Source organism: Astyanax mexicanus, chromosome 22 (genome assembly GCF_023375975.1).
Source record: "Astyanax mexicanus isolate ESR-SI-001 chromosome 22, AstMex3_surface, whole genome shotgun sequence".
Taxonomy (NCBI): domain Eukaryota; kingdom Metazoa; phylum Chordata; class Actinopteri; order Characiformes; family Acestrorhamphidae; genus Astyanax; species Astyanax mexicanus.
The window spans coordinates 33903506-33923614 of NC_064429.1; the positions used below are offsets into that span (position 1 = coordinate 33903506).

At 39.6% G+C, this 20109-nt stretch overlaps 1 protein-coding gene across 1 annotated transcript in view; it reads right to left on the bottom strand.

The window, feature by feature from the left end:
- The window catches only part of si:dkey-215k6.1 (transmembrane protein 132C), a 320457-nt gene that overhangs the window by 152309 nt on the left and 148039 nt on the right, over positions 1-20109 (bottom strand). The window contains exon 4 of the mRNA XM_049470573.1: positions 2078-2218. Within this exon, the coding sequence (XP_049326530.1) occupies positions 2078-2218 (141 nt within the window). The remainder of the gene's footprint in view (positions 1-2077; positions 2219-20109) is intronic.

The window sequence follows — 20109 nt, forward strand, 5'->3', positions numbered from 1 at the left end:
CTAGATGGTTGCTCAGGTGTTGCCAAGCGGACGCTGTGGTACCCAGTTTGGAAATGTGGTTTTACTAGTATATTCGTACCATTGCTTTATTTGAAAGGTGGCATTTAAAATCTTTTAAAAAGCTGTGGGACGATTTCTGCATCAAAACCGGATGAAAAATCCTTGAGTCTACCAGCAGGGGGCGCTTCTATGTGAGCGCAAGGTTTTAAATCAGAATAAACAAACTCTCTCTCTTTCTCTCTCTTTTTACTTTCCTCATCTCTTCATCTACTCTCTCTCTCTATCCCTCCTGACAGCTCGGCCCTCGCTGCCGCTGCCGCCGCTGCATCAGGAGAAGCACTAAAGCAGAGGAAGCAATTTTCCCGCCGCCGTATAAAAACCGCACCGGACATGCGGCGGGCAATTACGGCCGACGCTGACAGCTTTAGGGTGACGGGCCCATCGTAAATTTCCCGCTCCGCACATCACTGGGGACTTTCCACACACTACGGATCTCAGGATATACCGCCATAAATCCCGGGAAACCCCGCGACCTCTCCCCTTCAGCTCTCCCTGAGGTTTAGGGGGGAGTTTTGGGAGAATCCTCGGTTCCTCGGTTCCTCTGCTCCTCCTAGAGGAACGAGGGCTAATTTGAGCTGAAAGAGCACAGCAGGGCTGATGGAACGACTCTATGGGGAACGAGGGAGTGACAGAGTGGAATGCGGTAAGGAAATAAGAAGCCATACTTAAAAATTAAGGAGAACAAGGGGTTCTCTGGAACAGATCAGTAGGAGAACCACTCTTACGCCTCATCCACATCCTCAGTATTCAACTAGCAAGAAAACCCAAGCCCCTAGCAACTATCAATGGCATACCACTGCCATAGCACCTTCTGAGTGACCATGTGAGACACCACAACACCCCCATGGGATACCACAGCAACCACCTGGAAGAATGATAGTTCTAAAGAGCAAGGCCATTAGAAGCTACATTTCGAGATTTCCCACCCAACACTTCCCACCCGACTTTCCACATTGGGTACAACTGCAATGATTTGGGAACACCTTGCCAACCCCCTAAGCCACCATAGCAGGGAGAACCACTCTTACGCCTCATCCACATTCTCAGAACTCAACTAGCAAGAAAACCCAACTGGCAATTATCAGTGGTGTACCAATGCCATAGTAACATCTAAGCAAAGACCTGAGTGACTACATGAGACACCACAACACCTACCTGGGATACCACAGCAACCATCTGGAAGAATGAAGGTTCTTTGGAGCAAGGCCATTAGAGAGATACACTTTGAGATTTCCCACCCAGCACCCAACTATTAACATTGAGTACCATTGAAAGCACTTGATAACACCTAAATAACCACCTGAGACATCACAGCATCCACTTGGAATAACACAACACCTGCTGGGATAATGTCAAGTCTGAGGAAAGACTTTGTAGGGGGAGCAAGGGAGTGAAAAAAGAACTCAAGAACATCCTTGGATTTTTGTTGTTTTTCCATCCAACACCTGACTATCAACATTAGGTACACCTGGAATTATTTGGGAACACCTTGGCAACACCTGAAACCACAATAGCAACCAGCTGATACACCACAAAAAACACCTGGGATACCACAGCAACCACCTGGAAGAATGAAGGTTCTCTGGAGTAAGTTCATTAGAGAGAGTTACATTTCGGAAAGTTCTTGAGTCTTGGTGCTTTTTTCTCTTTTCTCTAATCTCTGGATTTTTGTTGAATTTCCCAACCAACACCAACCAATCCAGCACCACTCCAACCACTTGGCAACACCTGAGCTACCAGTGAAACACCACAGTGACCAGCTATACCACAGCAACTGCTTGAAAACCTCACCACCTTTCTCGCCTCAGTTACTCAACTCTTTTTGCTTGGACAATTCTAGCCAGAAGCCGGCAGTCACGATCAATACCACCCACTACAATGTACACTTTGGGTGGTAATATTTATCTGGTAACATACTAAATTTCGCCCAAATGTGCTCATATTAAACACTAACAAACATGGAATTACAGGAATGTGGGCGTTCAGAAATATATAACAAGACTAAAGGTGGACTGACCTCTCATTGGCCAAACTGGACTTCCTCTGGCAGAACATGGAGAGGGAGGAGGAGCCTGGAGCCACTTCCTGTTTGATTTCCCACAGTGCGGGGGTGCTGGGCTTCACCGTCACGAAGTTAATGCCTTCACCGAACTGCGCTCTGAAAAATGAAAAAACACACAAAGATCAATAAACCCTGAAATATAAACAGTTCACCACTGCACCACTTAACCACCAGGGGCGCCATTCTGCTTTTCCCATAGATATGTTGAAGCTAACATCTATGCTTTAAATGAAATGCTACATATTATTTACCTTAAAACCAGCATTTTTTTATAATGTAAGAATAACATTTGCTGGATTTTATTGATTTAAGGTTAAAATTCTATGCAGTTTATTTTAAGGTTTATCTTTTTAATAAACGTTAAAGCTACAGTTAAGGGTTAGTTTGAGCTTAAATTCTAAACATAATTTTATATACATAACTTTTTATTTTATGGCTATAATTTATCAATAAAGGCTGGTATTAATAAATCCAAATTCATTATTTTAGCATAAAATGTCATTTGTGAAATATCATTATCTACAGAAAATGTAAAGATATATGTAAATATAGCATTTTTATTTAGTTTCTTTTATTGTTGAGTTTTATTTTTTGTATCTGAATTTGATTTAAAATGTTGGTAAAATATCCATAAAGCTGCTCTACAATTTGTGGCTGTTACAATTTTAAAACGATAAAATATTGACTGTTTTCTGTCTTTTCAAATTATATTTTCTAAATGTTAAATTAGGATTGGTTCTGATTGGTTCTGCTGCTCAACTGTAAGATAAATGATCCTGTTTAACCATTGCTCATTTTTAAATAGCCTGACGGTGTTTCCTGACTTAAAACTATTCATTACACCAATTAACCCCGACACAAAGGTGTAATACTCAAATATATATTACAAAAAAAAAATACTGTACAATATATAATTTAACCATTGAAATTAATCAATTAGATCTGCAATATAACAGGACTAAAATAAAGTTTAGTTGGATGCTACTCTTTGATATGTACTGATGTGCTGTTATAATAATGTTATATTCTAAAACGACTAAAAGGATCAGTTTGCGTGAGTGTTTATGGGAAGGGTTTATCATTTTGACAGGCGCATCTGGAGTGTGTCATACATATGTTCTGCACTGTTAAAGCTTATACGCATATATGTACACATATGTGTGTATTTGTGTGTGTGTGTGTGTGTGTGTGTGTGTGTGCTTTATGTGTGTGTGTGTAAGTGTTTACTGATGCCCCTCCCCCTCCCCCCCAGTCTCCCCAAACACTGCCATCTTCATTTATCACACTGACGCCACACTGCAGCTTTATTAAAGCGCAACTTCGCTACACACACACACACACAAACACACACACACACTGACCTTGGTGTGCAAACACTCACAAACACACACACACACACTTCCAAAGTAACAGCTCAGTTTTTCTTCTTTTCCTCTATTCTCATCATTATTCTCACGCTCTCTCTCTCTCACTTTCTCTCTCGCTCATTTGTAAGAGAGTGATGGAGTCGAGGCCAGGTACCTCCTCAAAGACAATCCTCAAGACAATACACACACACACACACACACACACACACGTCTTCAAAAGATGAGTAAAACAAATTATCCCCCGAAATTTCTGCTTTATAATTTATAGCCGCTGTTAAATGAGACAGATTTGCTGTCGTGTGTCTGAGGGCAGTTTCAGTTTATGAACCTATTAAATATAAATAACATATAACATATAATAATCTATCTGTACTAAAGATTTAGAGAAGATAAATCACACTATCACAGTCTTTACAGACAGATTATCTACAGGCGCAACGTATACACACTCGTATATAGGAAGTGTTGCAATCTGGAGGTGACATTGCTAGGAAGCCCTTGCTGCAGTGTGTGGGCGAGCATTGTCCTGCTGAAAAAATGCTAATGTTTAAAGTGCTGCCACCTATGCCACAGCTATGCCCACTGTATCCTTACTAGGTTGAACTGAAGTTTTGATGCAATGACTTTTAAAAGCAATAGACAAAACCTGAGTAACCACCTGAGACACCAAAGTAGCCACCTGGGATAACACAGCAACCACCTGGCGACTACCTAGCAACCCAACAACCCAAAAATCTTTCTCCATTTTTAGCACTCCTTAAGGTTTGAGATGGAAGAGAATGATAGTTCAACCAGGGAGACTCTAGAAGCAAGCATGCAACAATAACAGCTTATATTTCAATAATGTTAACAATGTATTAGATAATTTACAGTATTGTGCAAATGTTTTAGGCACCTGTGGGACTTTTAAGTAAAGAAAATGCTTCTTATTTGTGGAGTAAGTATTTATTACTTCAGTTAAACACTAGCATTACAATAAACACAAACATCAAATTTACAAAAAGCAAAAAAATTCCTTAAAACAACATCTCCTAATCTCTCCTCCTCATCTGAGTTTAATAGAGTTATTTCTAGTTCTCATCATATCAACAACTGGTTTGGTAAATCAACTCGGATTTACTGATGGTAAATCAGGTGAGCTGCTGATGGAACTCAACATAAACACATGCTAGCTGAGGGCATCCAAGAGAAATGTGGAACTAAGCTTTGTTCTACAGCTTGGCTCAAGATACAACCTACTTACCCTTAAAATGAGGAATTCTTGTTACTTTTTAACAGTATTTATGTTTATTTGCATCTTTTTAAAACATATGTGATGCTTTTTTCAGGCAAAAATACTGATTTCACGCTAAGATAAATGTATTAGTGTAACTAATTTGCTTAGGTGACTAAAACTTTTGTACAGAACTGTATGTAAAGTTAGTCTTTGGCATGGGCCCCGTCATCAGTACAGGTATGCAGCATCAGGACCTTTGCAGATCCTGCCATATGTAGGAGGCAGGGGCAGAGCCAACCCCAGGGCAGCCAGGGGGACCGAACTGGAGGCGGTGGGGATGAAGAAGGGTAAAATGAAGGAGGGGAGGTCTTATAAACACAGGTAAATGCTGGTGATTGGTTGAGATACTAGTGACGAGCACAGGAGTCTCCTGCTAGAACTAGCGCAGAAGCTTATAGTTCTGAGGAACAACTCTATGGGAGTGAATGAGTAACAAAGAGGGGTATGGTAAGAAAATAAGGAGAAGTTATTAAAAATGAAGGAGAACAATGATTCTCCAGAGCAAGGCATTACAAAAAACACCTTTAGTTAGACCTCATATCCATCCTCAATACTCAAGAACATCTATGGATTTTTGTAGAGAGGCATTTGTGCCATGAGAGGCAGCAACACACATGGCTGCAGGATGTCCTGCACATATATCTGAGATTTTAGTGTTCCTCAAATCAATACTAGAGGTGATCGACTGTCATATGCAATGGCTCCACAGAACATCACACCTGCAGTTTACAGTGTGAACTTCTCAGTCCAGATTAGAATGAAGTGCTCAGCATAAAGCTTTCATACTCAAACCTGACCTTCATCAGATCCCAAACAAAACCTGGATTCATCACTAAAGATGAAACGTTTTCAGTTTTTAGCAATCCAGGTTTCTCATTCAGGACACCTGTACTCATTTACATATCAGCCTGTGTCACATGACTGCATGCCTCTGTCAATCACACACTGACAGTGTTTTACATAAGCTGTGCAGTGAAGCAACATGAAGAGACAGTGGTATTTCAACACTTTTACACACACACAAACACACACACTTACATAGAGTGCACATAGAGGCACGTGAGCGCACACTCGCGCACTGTACACACCTGTATACACTCATATGCAAATGTTCACACGTGTATGCAAATACACACACGCACACGCACAAACACACTCTCAGCTGGCAGCTCTTATCAGATTTATGGCTCTAAACTCTAGCATCTGTGTGTGTGTATGTGTGTGTGTATGTGTGTGTGTGTGTGTTTGCGCACATTAAACACACAGGTGATGGAAATGGGTTACAATAAAGAACATGACCTTTAAACAAGAGAGAGAGAGAGATAGATGGTAGAAACAGGGGGAGAGAGAGAGTAGCAAAGAGAGAGAAAGGGAGGGAGAAAGTGAGAGAAAGAGAGTGGTAATGAGAGAGAAAGGGAGAGAGAAAGAGAGAGAGAGATAGAAAGGGAGAGATAAAGAAAGATAAAGTAATACACTATAACTACACTATATAGACGAACGTTTTGGGAAATGTATCCTGCTTTTGTTGGAGTAACTGTCTCTACTGACCAGAGAAGACTTTCAACTAGACTGAAGACTTGATTTTGTGGGGGTGTAATCATTTTGGACAGTGCAGGATCACCTTTGGTCTTTATTACAGGAACTTTGACAGCCCAACGTTACGTTAATAAGGTCCTGTAAGCAGTGCACTGTTCCTACAGGACAATTCTCATCCACATACTGCTGCTGCCAGCATCTCAAGAGCTTTGAGGCCTTAAAGACACTAGAAGATTCTAAGACTGTATGTCGAGCTGCATCTCCAGACCTATCCTTAATTATAAAAAATGTGCAAGATGCAAAGGACTCCATTAGGAACCTCTACAGCTGTTACACACTACTTGTGTATGTGTAGCTCAATAAATATAACCCATAATCACAATTATTCCTGGTAATTTTTATCTTTCTACTTGATGATGAGTGTATTTTAATGTACTGTATCGTCACTTGGCTTTATCTACAACTCAGGAATGTTCTGATGTTGTGTCCTGAGGAAAAACACACACACACACACACACACATACACAAACACACAGATACACACACGTGTTATACAATAGCAGTAAACTTATATAAGTTCAGGGAGCAGCTGTGCGGGTTCAAGCTAAAATGAGGCCATTTCACCCAGATGTTCCAACAGAAGCTTTATTTAAATCATGTCCAGTCTATTTATAAAGTGTAATTCAGAATGTTTCACATTCTCATATGGTCAAAAGTATTGGGACACATGCTTATTCCTTCGTTTCTCTGAAATCGAGGGTATTAAAATTGGTTGATCCTGCTTTTGTTGGAGGAACTTTTTGTATCTGCTGTCCAGGAAACACTTTCTACTAGACACATTTGGATCAATATTGTGAGGATTCGAATGATTTCTGCAACAAGAGTATCCATAACTCCCCAACTCAACCCATTAAGAAGTATCTGACAAAGCAACATCATTCCAGAGAACACAGTTAAACTGTTCCACGGCTCAGAAAAAAAGTAAGAGACCACTCATTCACAGTTTCTGAATCAGTTTCTCTGATTTTGCTATTTATAGGTTTATGTTTGAGTAAAATGAACATTGCTGTTTTATTCTATAAACTACAGACCAAATTTTCGCCCAAATTCCCAAAGATGCAGAGCTTTCAGACCTCATATAATGCAAAGAAAAAAACAAGTTCATATTCATAAAGTTTTAAGAGTTCAGAAATTAATATTTAGTGGAATAATCCTGTTTTTTAATCAGTTTTTTTTTCCATGCATCTTGGCATCATGTTCTCCTCCACCAGTCTTACACACTGCTTTTGGATAACTTTATGCTGTTTTACTCCTGGTGCAAAAAATTCAAGCAGTTCAGTTTGGTGGTTTGATGGCTTGTGATCATCCATCTTCCTCTTGGTTATATTCCAGAGGTTTTCAATTTGGTAAAATCAAAGAAACCCATCATTTTTAAGTGGTCTCTTTTTTTTCTAGAGCTATATAAACACACACACACACACACACACACACACACATCTGGATGCCACTGTAACTAATGACCCAGCGGTACGCTCTCTCTGACCGCCACTCACAGACGCTGGACGCTGATATTTGGACTTTTGGGACACACTTCACATGATGGCGAGCTCTGGAGTGATGAAGAGCAGCCAAAGAGAGGGAAAGGTCAGATATTAGCATGTGTGTGTATGTGTGTGTGTGTGTGTGTGTGTGTGTGGTCATAGCTTGTGGCATTCAGGTCTGCAGGCCAATCCAATTGGCATTTAATTAACCTGGGACCAGCATGAGAGAGTTTACACTCCAAATCAATCCGGCATCTTCACACACACACACAAACACACACACAGACACACACACACAGTGGATTAGTAATGTTTGTCCACAAATCTGTTGTATTTGTTTAGACTGTGAGGTTCCCGGTTTTTGGTGTAAAGGGCGACGCAACCTTCCACCAAACTAAACAAATCTGACTGTGTGTGTGTGTGTGTGTGTGTCAGTGTGTGTTTGTATTTGTGTGTATCAGTGTGTAAACATCCCAGTTTGCTTTAGTGTTTACACAGCGCAAACACTGCGTGAACAAACAGCAAAACATGGCCAAGCAAATAAGCACACACACACATGCACACACACACACACACACATACACACACACACACACTATAACACTCTTCTCACAGACCATTTAAGTCCATCCTCGCTGTAGCCCCACTGTCTCAGTGTATATCACAATATCTACATTTTTCGGAGTTTATAATACATACAGTATTTATCATCAAAAATTTTTGAGATAAAAAGTTAGCAGGAAAAATAATTATAATTATTATAAATTAAGCCTGATATGGATAATATTTATTGAGTTACACATAAAGAAAAAGTGTGTAACGCATGTTTAACGCATGTGTAATGAATGTGTAATGACAAAACATGACATACGTCTCAGCATGCACATAGAGAGTTGTAGAGGTTCCTAATGATCCTCCTGTAATAATCCATCCCATAATTACCTTTGGTCTTCATTACAGGTGCTTTGCCAGTTTAATTATACCTCTAAAATTGGCCCTACCTTTTCTGAACATACACTCTGGTGCACTATTTCAATAGGACAATGCTCATCCACATGCTGCACAAATATATTGGATTATACGCACTACTTCAATATCATTGCAATCCCACACTTTCTTATAGTTTTCTATGCAATCATATATATTTTTTATTAATAGTGTACATTTGCACTAATAAGAAAGTGTAGCTCCACCTCCTCAGTGTATAATATCACTGTATAACATACCTGTATATTTAGAGTGCTGTTAGAAACTGTAGCTACAGCAGTTTCTGTGTAATAGGATTATAATTCTGTATGTAGTCGTGTAGGTCCGGCAGCACTGATGCAAATCGGATAAAAAAAATCTAATGCCGTATTTATAGTATTGATCCAGGGTCTGATCGATCGGCGCTCGACTGCATTTAGCCAAACAAGCCTAAGCCTAATTATTCTCCTGCTGGCTTGGCTGGACATCACTGGACCTTGGTGCCAAAACACGAGTGACCCCTGTGAGCTCGGACTTATACAGCAAACAACACCACCAGAAGTGTTCGGACAGCTGTTCTAATGAGCGACCGCTGCGATAGGACGTTCTGGAGCTGTATCATGATGATCACATGGTCTAAGGTCACCATGCCCAATGCTGAGGCTCCTACTGAGCAACTTCAACTGTAGAGGGAGCCCATGAGCAAAATGTATAGTACTGTACACATTTTCATCTAATGTGTTCTCAATTTACAAGGTCAATTACCCAATCCACTCATTAGGACTCCCCCTATCACTAGTGGTGCCCCAACACACCAGGAGGGTGAAGACAAGCACACGCCTCCTCCAATACATGTGAAGTCAGACTCCGCCTCTTTTTGAACTGATGCTGATGCAGCATTGCCGAGTAGCATCACAGCGCTAACGCTCGGAGGAAAGCGCAGCGACTCGGTTCCGATACATCATAGGAAAATTGTTTTGGTCAAATGTAGATATTTAATGTCTCCAGAGAGTTTAAGATACTTCTGAGAAACTGATTTTAAAAACATATGAGATCTGCAAAGATCAAACCTGGGTATCGAACCTAAAATCTTGGGTCATCAGTTGTGCTGATCGACATCACCCTAGGAGTGATAAGGGGAAAGAGCGCCATCTACTGTACTATACCCACCCAGAAAGAGCAAGGCAAATTGCGCTCTCTCAGGGCTCCGGCAGCTGATGGCAAGCTGCATGACTGGGATTTGAATCAGCGATCTCCCGATCATAGTGGCAGTGCTTTAGACCACTGGACCACTCAGAGCAAACAACTGGAATTCCAAACTCTTTAGCTAGAATTCTTCGGTTTTATGTATTTCTGGTATACAGTAAATAGCCCTATTTGTGTAATGTTCTAATCCATATTATGGCAAGAACTACTTAACTAAGTAAAGAAAAAAATAAGGTAAGGACAGTTTTTAGCGTGTTACAAATTTACTTACATTTTTAAAAATTACTATGAAGAATTTAATTTACTTTCTAAAAAGTTACACGATACTTTGTGCTTTAAGTGAACTACTGTAACAGCTGTTTTTAACACACTTTGCTAAAATTGTACAAAAGTTTATTTGCAAATAAGTATTTTAGAAGTATTCTATTTTTTTAAATACACTATATTGTACTTTTTAAAAAGTATGAACAAAGTTTACTTTTAAACATTTGATGAAGCATAATATTAATGTACTTTTAATATATTTTTAAGTAAGTACATAAATCTGAGACATTTCTCAATATGTTTTAAATGCAATTAAGTACATATTGTTTTCTTTTTTAACTTTTGACTGGTACTGTATAAGAAACACACTAATACGAAAAGATGACTGAGGTCATGACCATATTTTTTTTTTACAATAGATTGATAACATTCAAATTTTCAATATCTAGTTCAAAGTCATCCCATAAAAAGAGAGACAAACTCTTATTTAACTCCCTGAATTTCAGTGTCCGCATACTTTGGTCCGGTCGGTGTATGAGGTCAGTGTTCCGGTTCTGAATGTCTCTAAGCTGTGTATCAGTGAGACGCTGCTGGAGCCGGACGCTCTGCCCTCAGTCTGAGTGACAGGAACAGGACACGCACTCCGAGAGGCGCCACGGCAACCCCCATCTCCCACGGCAACCCCCAGCTCAGGAGGATTCTCATTGGGTAGCTGTGACAGCTCTTCAGACCACAGGCCATCACTGAGGGAAAGCGGGAGAGAGAGAGAGAGAGAGAGAGAAAAAGAGAAAGAGAGGGAGAGAGAGAGAAAGATACAGAGAGAGAGAGAGGGTAAGAGAGAGAGAGAGACCCTCTGACCCGTTCCTGTCTCTCACAGTGGGGAAAAGAGCCAAAGGAACTAAGTGCCATCTTCTACACACAACACACACACACACACAACACACTGTTACACACACACTCTGTCACACACACACATCATCTGACCCATACACACCACACAGGACGAAACAAAACGAAAGGATGGAAGCTCTCCATCCACCACAAACTTTATTTCAGCCCTTTTCAGGTTCCTTTTACAGTAAAATATCATTTTTATAGTTTGAACAAAAAACCTAGCTCATTGCTATCTTAGACCCCGCTAACAGTCGTAACAATAGAGTTTAGGAATAAATCTACACTGATGATATGAGGCGTGGTGGTCTGGAAGTGAGTTCAGTGTGTTCAGGTACATTTCTGGCGTGTTTTTATATTTATTTTGGTGGCGGGAACTCCACTGGAGCTCCACTGACTGATTAAAACCGTGACAACAGTCAACAGTTTTTCATCAGACTCCATTCCTATAGAAGCGCAATCCCGACTTTTATCTCAACCATAAATAAGAATAAAGAATAAAATAACATTGCTGTTCCTTTAAATTAGCTGATTGAAAGCATAAACGCTTAGATCAGTATCTGTCTCTGCTGAGACACACAAAAGCGCTGCACTGTTAAGATACGAACGCGCCAAAGTCAGAGCTCACCTGGCTCCTACAGGGAATGACAACTGGCACACTGATTGGTTTATTTCATGTTACACCCAAAATTAACCACACCCATGATTAATTAAGAGAACAGGATGCTGAGGCTGATCACATAGATCATCACAAACCAGCAAGTCCAATGATTGGCTGTCTTCTAAAGTCTTTCATTTGAAAGAAAATTGTCTTGAAGTCCTTCATAGAGACATGTCTAGCAGTAAACTACAACCACAAACATCTCAAACATCTTCTGAGAGCTTTTAATTTCTTTTTAAAGGGCAGTAGGAGAAGCCGTTCTACGCCCTCTTGTGGTAAAAACCAGTATCTAATCAGACCACACATGTAATCATTTACATATCCGCCTGGAAAACAGAAAAAATGCACAGCTAAACCGCTAAACTGCTGTTAGCGCCGCGTTCGTACAGAAGAGATCTGAACTTTAACCAGGATTTTTCACCGTTCAGCTGAGCAAACAGACGAAAGTGTGAACTTCCACCGGGGGTCTTCCTGAGACGCTCCCATTAAACCACCTGACGGAGTAAATAAAAGCTAATTAGCATACAGAAATCTCGACCCCACTCTCGCTCTACCAGGTGGTCCTCGGTTTAAATGGACTGGAAGCTGCTCTCCCAGCGTGCATGTGTGTATAAGTGTGTGTATAGAGGTGCGTACGAGTGTATAAGTGTTTGTGTGTACTGTGTCAGGTGTGTGTGTGTCCATATGAAAGTGTGTGTGTGAGTGTGTGTGTGTGTGTGTGTGTTTTTCCACCTAAACCATCTCTGTGGGGATTTCCCATTAGCTGCAATATTTACATTCATCACAGTTCAGCTGAGTGTGTGTAATTCTGTAATTTTAGAAACACACCAAGGGAGATTGTACACACACACACACACACACACACACACACACACAATTTCTACTTTCCAAGAAAACATACTTCACACTTCATTCCCCACATTTTCTTAAATTACTTGTATAAGGAAACTTGAGATTTTTTTACTTTCTCTTTGGAATATTTTGAATTTATTTTGTACTTTTTTCCTACATAGTAAATGAATAGTAAAGTGATCCAGATTATAAAGGAACACTGTATAAGGAATCATGTTGTAACTTAAAATAAATAAGTGTTAAACAAACCAAATACACTTAACTTGCTGTTAACTTGTGTTTGTTTCTGAGGCTGGTAACTCTAATCAACTTATCCTGTAATCCTGGGGTGGTCCTGATGAGTGTCAGTTCCATCATCATAGCGTTTTCGATGGTCTATGATGTTGCAACTGCACTTGAGGATACTTCCAAACTTATTATTATTTTTTTTACTTAGTAAAGGAAAGAGGGAACCGTTATAAAATAAGACTACCCTTATAAATGGTTTATAAATGGTGTATAAACTAGATTATTAAGTATTGTAATGAACTCATCTTAATAGGCGGACCTGATGAGTTCCAGTTCTATCATCATAGCGTTTTCGATGGTCTATGTTGTTGCGACTTCACTTGAGGATACTTTTAAACTTTTTTTTACTTAGTAAAGAAAAGAGGGTACCACTTTAAAATAAGACTACCATTTTAAATGGTTTATAAATGGTTTACAAACTGTAATGAACTCTGAATCTTAATATTCTGGGGCGAACCTGATGAGTGCCAGTTCCATCATCATAACGTTTTCGATGGTCTACGTTGTTGTGACTGCAATTGAGGATATTTCCAAACCTTTTGCTTTTTTTTATTTTTACTTAGTAAAGAAAAAAGGGGGTAATACTTTAAAATAAGACTACCCTTATAAATGGTTTATTAATGGTTTATAAACTAGATTATTAAGTATTGTAATGAACTTATCTTAATATCCTGGGGCGGTCCTGATGAGTGCCAGTTCCATCATCATAGCGTTTTCGATGGCCTATGTTGTTGTGACTGCACTTGAGGATACTTTTAAACTTTTTTTTTTGGTTTTAAATGGTTTAAAAATGGTTTATAAATGGTTTATAAACTAGATTATTAAGTATTATTGATTAGGTTGGAAATGCCTTAAAACCATTGATAAGCAGTAACAACACATCAATTAATAAGGCAACGGTGATCCGTTGTTTGCTTAGTCATTTAATTTATAGTAAAGAGTTAAATATACTTACAAATATATAACACAAAGTAAGATCTGTACCTATAAAGATCTGATGTTTTACAGTAGAAATGAGAGTGGAATCACTACTTTGACATTTTTTTTTTTACTCGCTGTTCTCATTTCTATACTTGTTAATTATTTATTACCTTTATAATGCTTATTAATGAGTTTTAAAGTATTTGCATCCATTAATAACCATTAATAATCTCCTTTATAAACCATTCATAAACCCTTTATAAAGGTATTCTTAAAAAGTCTTTAAAGTGGTACCGAAAAGAGTAGTTCCACTCATAATCTGGATTAGAGCAATACTCAAATATTCACTATTCACTGTAGACCTGTAACTCTACCTCTTCACTACTTTACTTTAACTGATGCTCTCAAACACTTTATTAAGAGACAAGAAATTCAAGTAATTAACTCTTGATGAGTTCAGCACAGCTGTTAACTGAAAGCTGACAGAGAAAATTCAGCAGATATGTGCAAAACTGTCATCTAAGCAAGAGGTGCTACTTTAAAGAATGAATCTTTTTTTAAATCTGATACTGTAGGTTTTTAATTAATTTTACTGTTTTCATAAAGATTGGGTTCTATTTGATTTAATTAAATGTTAAGAAGAGATTTAATTCTAATTTTGGAGAATGTCTGTCATCTTTTTGCAAAATATTCATGTAATATAAAAACAGCTGGAGCTGTAATAAAATAGAAAAATAAAGAATAAAAACGGAGCAAACGGAGTTACAGGGTTTGATATGACAGCGACGACGTCGCATCAGAGTTGCTGTCAGAGCAGAGAGAGCACCACCGCCGCTGTAGGACGTGTGTGTGTGTGTGTGTGTGTGTGTGTGTGTGTGTGTGTGTGTGTGTGCGTGTGTGTCGGATGGACAGAAGCAGATATTGATCCAGACAAACACATGTAATTCCTCCCACTCTACACCACCACACATCTCTCACTGAGACACACACACACACACACACACACACACACAAATATATATATACACACACACACACACACACACACACACATACACACATAAGAAATTGTTCTGGCATTTACAGCTGGCCAAAATAACGGAAAAACTTATCCACCCACAGCATTTTATTATTTTAATATTTTTTTCTGCTGCTGATTTTTTGCCAAATCTGATGATCTTTAAAAGCAGGTTACTTTGACTGACAGCTCTGAGAGAGAGAGAGAGAGAGAGAGAGAGAGAGAGAGAGAGAGAGAGAGAGAGAGAGAGAGAGAGAGAAAGAGAGAGAGAGCTGTAAGCGAAAGAGTGAAGTGAGATCATAACAACTACATTCTAGAAAATTAGAAAATTCGACATTTACAGTATATAAAATACATACACCATATATACATATGTGTGTGTGGTTGGACACATGGTTTGATGGATTGATAGATGGATGGATGGATAGATGGATGGATGGATCGTTAAAAGGGTGGACAGGCCGATGACACATAGGGGGACACATAAATCAGATGGCCAGATGAAAAGATCAATAGCTGTACAGACTAATAGATATACAGAAAATGGATGGACAGATGGACAGACAGATACAGGCACAGATGGCAGAATTAATGGATGGATGATGGAAGGATGAGATGAATGGGTGGGTGGATCGATAGATAGATAGATAGATAGATAGATAGATAGATAGATAGATAGATAGATAGATAGATAGATAGATAGATAGATAAGCAGGTAGAGGGAAAGATAAATGATGGATAGAAGGATGAACGGTCTGAGGGACGGCTCAACAATGTTTAACTTGTTAAAGAGAAAGACAGATGAACTGACATATGGAGAGATGGATGGACAGATGGACAAATAAATGGGTGGACTGATGAATGAAAAAATGAATGGATAGATAGATAAATAAGTGGACAAATATATTGATATAAATGGGTGAGTGGATGATAAAGAGAGGGACATATGGGAAGAAAAGTAAATAACAAATAAGTGGTTGGAATGTATTCACAAAGAGATGGACAGTTGGACAGATATATGAATGGAAGGACATATAAACTGATATATGGGTAGATGGATGGATGGATGATGGATGGATGTATGATGGATGTGCTGCGGGATGTATGGATGGATGGATGTGCTGCTAAATGGATGGATGGATGTACTGCTAGACCGATGGATGGATGATAAATGGGAGGACCAGTGGACACATAAATGGGTGGAGGGAGGACAAATATATTTATATATTTATCAAATGGATGGGCCAATATATGGAGATAGACAAAGAAATTAGACATATATACATATGGCAGGACATATGAATGGATGGTGGGACAAATGGATGGATTGCTAGATAGATATACTGTATGTGTGGATAAATAGATGAACGGCTGGATGAAAAGATGGATGGATAAATGGATGAGCGAATGCCTCAATATAGGAATAGACAAATGGAAGGACAATGAATGAAGGATGGACTGATAAATATATATGGTTTTAAGGACAGAAGGACAGACAGAAAATGAGACAAATGGATAGATACATACAGATGGAAGGATGGATGGGCGGACAGATACAGTATATTGCTGGATGTACCGATACAGGGATGGATGAAAGAATAAATGAAAAACAGATGATACATATATATATATATATATATATATATATATATATATATATATATATATATATATATATATATATATATACATACAGGGTTTGGACAATGAAACTGAAACACCTGTCATTTTAGTGTGGGAGGTTTCACGGCTAAATTGGAGCAGCCTGGTGGTCAATCTTCATTAATTGCACATTATTACACCAGTAAGAGCTGTAAGAGTGTGAAGGTTCAGTTAGCAGAGTAAGAGCACAGTTCTGCTCAAAATATTGCAATGCACACAACATTATGGGTGACATACCAGAGTTCAAAAGAGGACGAATTGTTGGTGCACATCTTGCTGGAGCATCTGTGACCAAGACAGCAAGTCTTTGTGATGCATCAAGAGCCACGGTATCCAGGGTAATGTCAGCATACCACCAAGAAGGACCAACCACATCCAACCGGATTAACTGTGGACGCTGTAAGAGGAAGCTGTCTGAAAGGGATGTTCGGGTGCAATGTGCACCTCAACTCTCCTGTTTCCACCAGAACTGTCCGTCACCACGATACATTATTGTGCTCTAAACCCAGGTGTTTCAGTTTCATTGTCCAACCCCTGTATATATATATATATATATATATATATATATATATATATATATATATATATATATATATATATATATACAGATACAGATGTTATATAATATACTGTGTGTATATATAAGTGGGCGGGGCTTAATCTCCTCATCAGTTCAGTTATAAACTCCTAATCTGAGAGACGCTTCACTCTCTTCTACTGAGGTCAAGGACTGAGACGCGCCAGGCGGGCGGGCGGGCATAAGTGTGTGTGTGTGTGTGTGTGTGTGTCTGTGTGTGTGTGTGTGTGTGTGTGTGTGTGTGTGTGGGCTCTTTAAACTGAAGAGTGAACAATGGGGTGACAGAGTGAGAGAGTGGAGAGTGGACACTGACCTTTCAGCTCTACAGAGAAAAAACCCTAATGAATAAATAAAGCAGAGGATTTGCATCAGACTGGAGCAGCGCCAGTGTGTGTGTGTGTGTGTGTGTGTGTGTGTGTCAATAGAGACATCGCTGTGGAGACGGACAACACACACACACACACACACACACACACACACACACTTCTTGCCCAAGGTGCACCTGACAGATAACGCCAAACTCACTCTATCCATTCTCTCTCTCTCTCTCTCTGAACACACCTCTCCATCACTCGCCCTTTCACTCGCTCCATTCTTCCTCCTCCAGAGCACCTCTTCACCTCCATCACTCTATCGCTCCTTCTCTCTCTCTCTCTCTCTCTCTCACTTCCTCTCCATTCTCCCTGTCACTTTCTCTATCTCTCTCTGTTTCTCGCTCCTCATTCTCTATTACTCTCTCGCCCTTCATTTGCTATGTATCTCCCCTCTCATTCTCTTTCGCTCTCGCGCCCTTCATTCTCTTCTCTCTCTTCTCTTTCTCTATTTCTCTCTCGCCCATCATTCTTTACACTGTTCTCCTTCTCTATTACTCTCGCGCCCATAATTTCCTCTCTCACTACTTTCTCTTTCTCTTCTTTATTCTTCTTCTCCTACTCTCTCGCTCTTCACTCTTTTACTCTCTCGTCCCTCTTTCTCTCTTGTCGTCTTGTTTTCTTTCAGTCTCTCACCTTTCATTTTCTATTACTCTCTCTCTCCTCTCATTTTCTACATCTCACTCTTCCATCATTCTTTACACTGTTCTCCTTCTCTGTTACTCTCGCTCCAATAAATACCTCTCTCACTACTTTCTTTATCTTTTTGTCTTCTTTAGTCTACTTCTACTCTCTCGCTCTTCACTCTTTTACTCTCTCGTCCCTCTTGCTCTCTGTCTTCTTGTTTTCTTTCATTTTTTATCTCTCTTTCCTGTCATTTTCTACATCTCACTCGTCCAGCATTCTTTCACTCTACCCTTATTCTCTCTCTGTCTTCTTATTCTTCTTTACTCTCTTGCTTTTCATTTCCTGTTTCTCTCTCTCACTTCTTCCCCAGTCTTCTTCACCTCCATCACTCTATCGCTCCTTCTCTCTCTCTCTCACTTCCTCTTCATTCTCCCTGTCACTTTCTCTATCTCTCTCTGTTTCTCGCTCCTCATTCTCTATTGCTCTCGCGCCCTTCATTCTCTTCTCTCTCTTCTCATTCTCTATTTCTCTCTCGCCCATCATTCTTTACACTGTTCTCGTTTACTCTCGCGCCCATAATTTCCTCTCTCACTACTTTCTCTATCTCTTCTTGATTCTTCTTCTCCTACTCTCTCGCTCTTCACTCTTTTACTCTTGCGTCCCTCTTTCTCTCTGTCTTCTTGTTTTCTTTCATTTTTTATCACTCTCTCCTCTCATTTTCTACATCTCACTCGTCCATCATTCTTTCACTCTACACTTTTTCTCTCTCTGTCTTCTTATTCTTCTTTACTCTCTCGCTCTTCATTTCCTCTTACGCTCTCACTTCTTCCCCATTCTTCTTCACCTCCATCACTCTATCTTTCTCTTCATTCTCTATTTCTCTTTCTCACCTCTCATTCTCTACTTCTCTCTCGCCCATCGTTCTTTCACTCTACCTCTCTGTCCTCCTTCTCTCTTTTTCTCTTGCCCATCTTTCCCCTTCTCACTACTTTCTCTACCTCTTCTTATTCTTCTCTGTCTTCTTGTTTTCTTCCAGTCTCTCACCTTTCATTCTCTATTATTCTCTCATCCCTCTCTCTCCTCTCATTTTCTTTTTCTTACTCATCCATCATTCTTTCACTCTACCATCTTTGTCTCTCTCCGCTCATTCTCTTTTACAGTCTTACCCTTTATTTTCTATTACTTTCTCGCCCTTCGTACACTCTTCACTCTTCTTTATCTCTCTAATTTTCTATTACTCTCTCATCCTTCATTCTCTATTTCTCTCTCGTCCCTCTCTCTCCTCTCATTTTCTACATCTCACTCGTCCATCATTCTTTCACTCTACCCTTAGTCTCTCGCTATTCGTTTCTATTACTCTCTCTGCCTTCATTTCTTCTCTCAACACATTCTCTCTCTCTCTCTCTCTCTCTCTCTCTCTCTTCTCATTTCCTATTACTCTCTCGCCCTTTACACAATTTCTGTCTCTCTCACTTCGTCCTTATTCTTCCTCCTCCAGAGCACCTCTTCACCTCCATCACTCTATCTCTCTCCTCATTTTCAATTCCTTTCTCGCCCTCTTTCTGTCTATCTTTTCATTTTCTATTTCTCTCCCGTCCATTATTTCCTCTTTCCACTCTTTCCTTCATTTTCTCTTACTCTGTCCTCTTTCACTCTACTCTTATTCTCTCCCTTCTGCTTCTCTATTACTCTCGCGCCCATCATTTCCTCTCTCACCGCTTTCTGTCTTCTCATTCTCCTTTACTGTCTTCTCCTTTGTTCTCGATTAATCTTTCGTCCTTCATTCTCTCGTTTCCTTCTCCTTCTCTATTTCTACTTCTACATCTGTACTTTCACCACTTTCTTTTTATCTTCTATTACTTCACCGCTTCTCTATTACTCTTGTCCTTCATTTTCTATTACCCTTGCACCCATCATTTCCTCTGTCTTCATACTCTCCTTTTCCTACTCTCTCGCTCTTCAA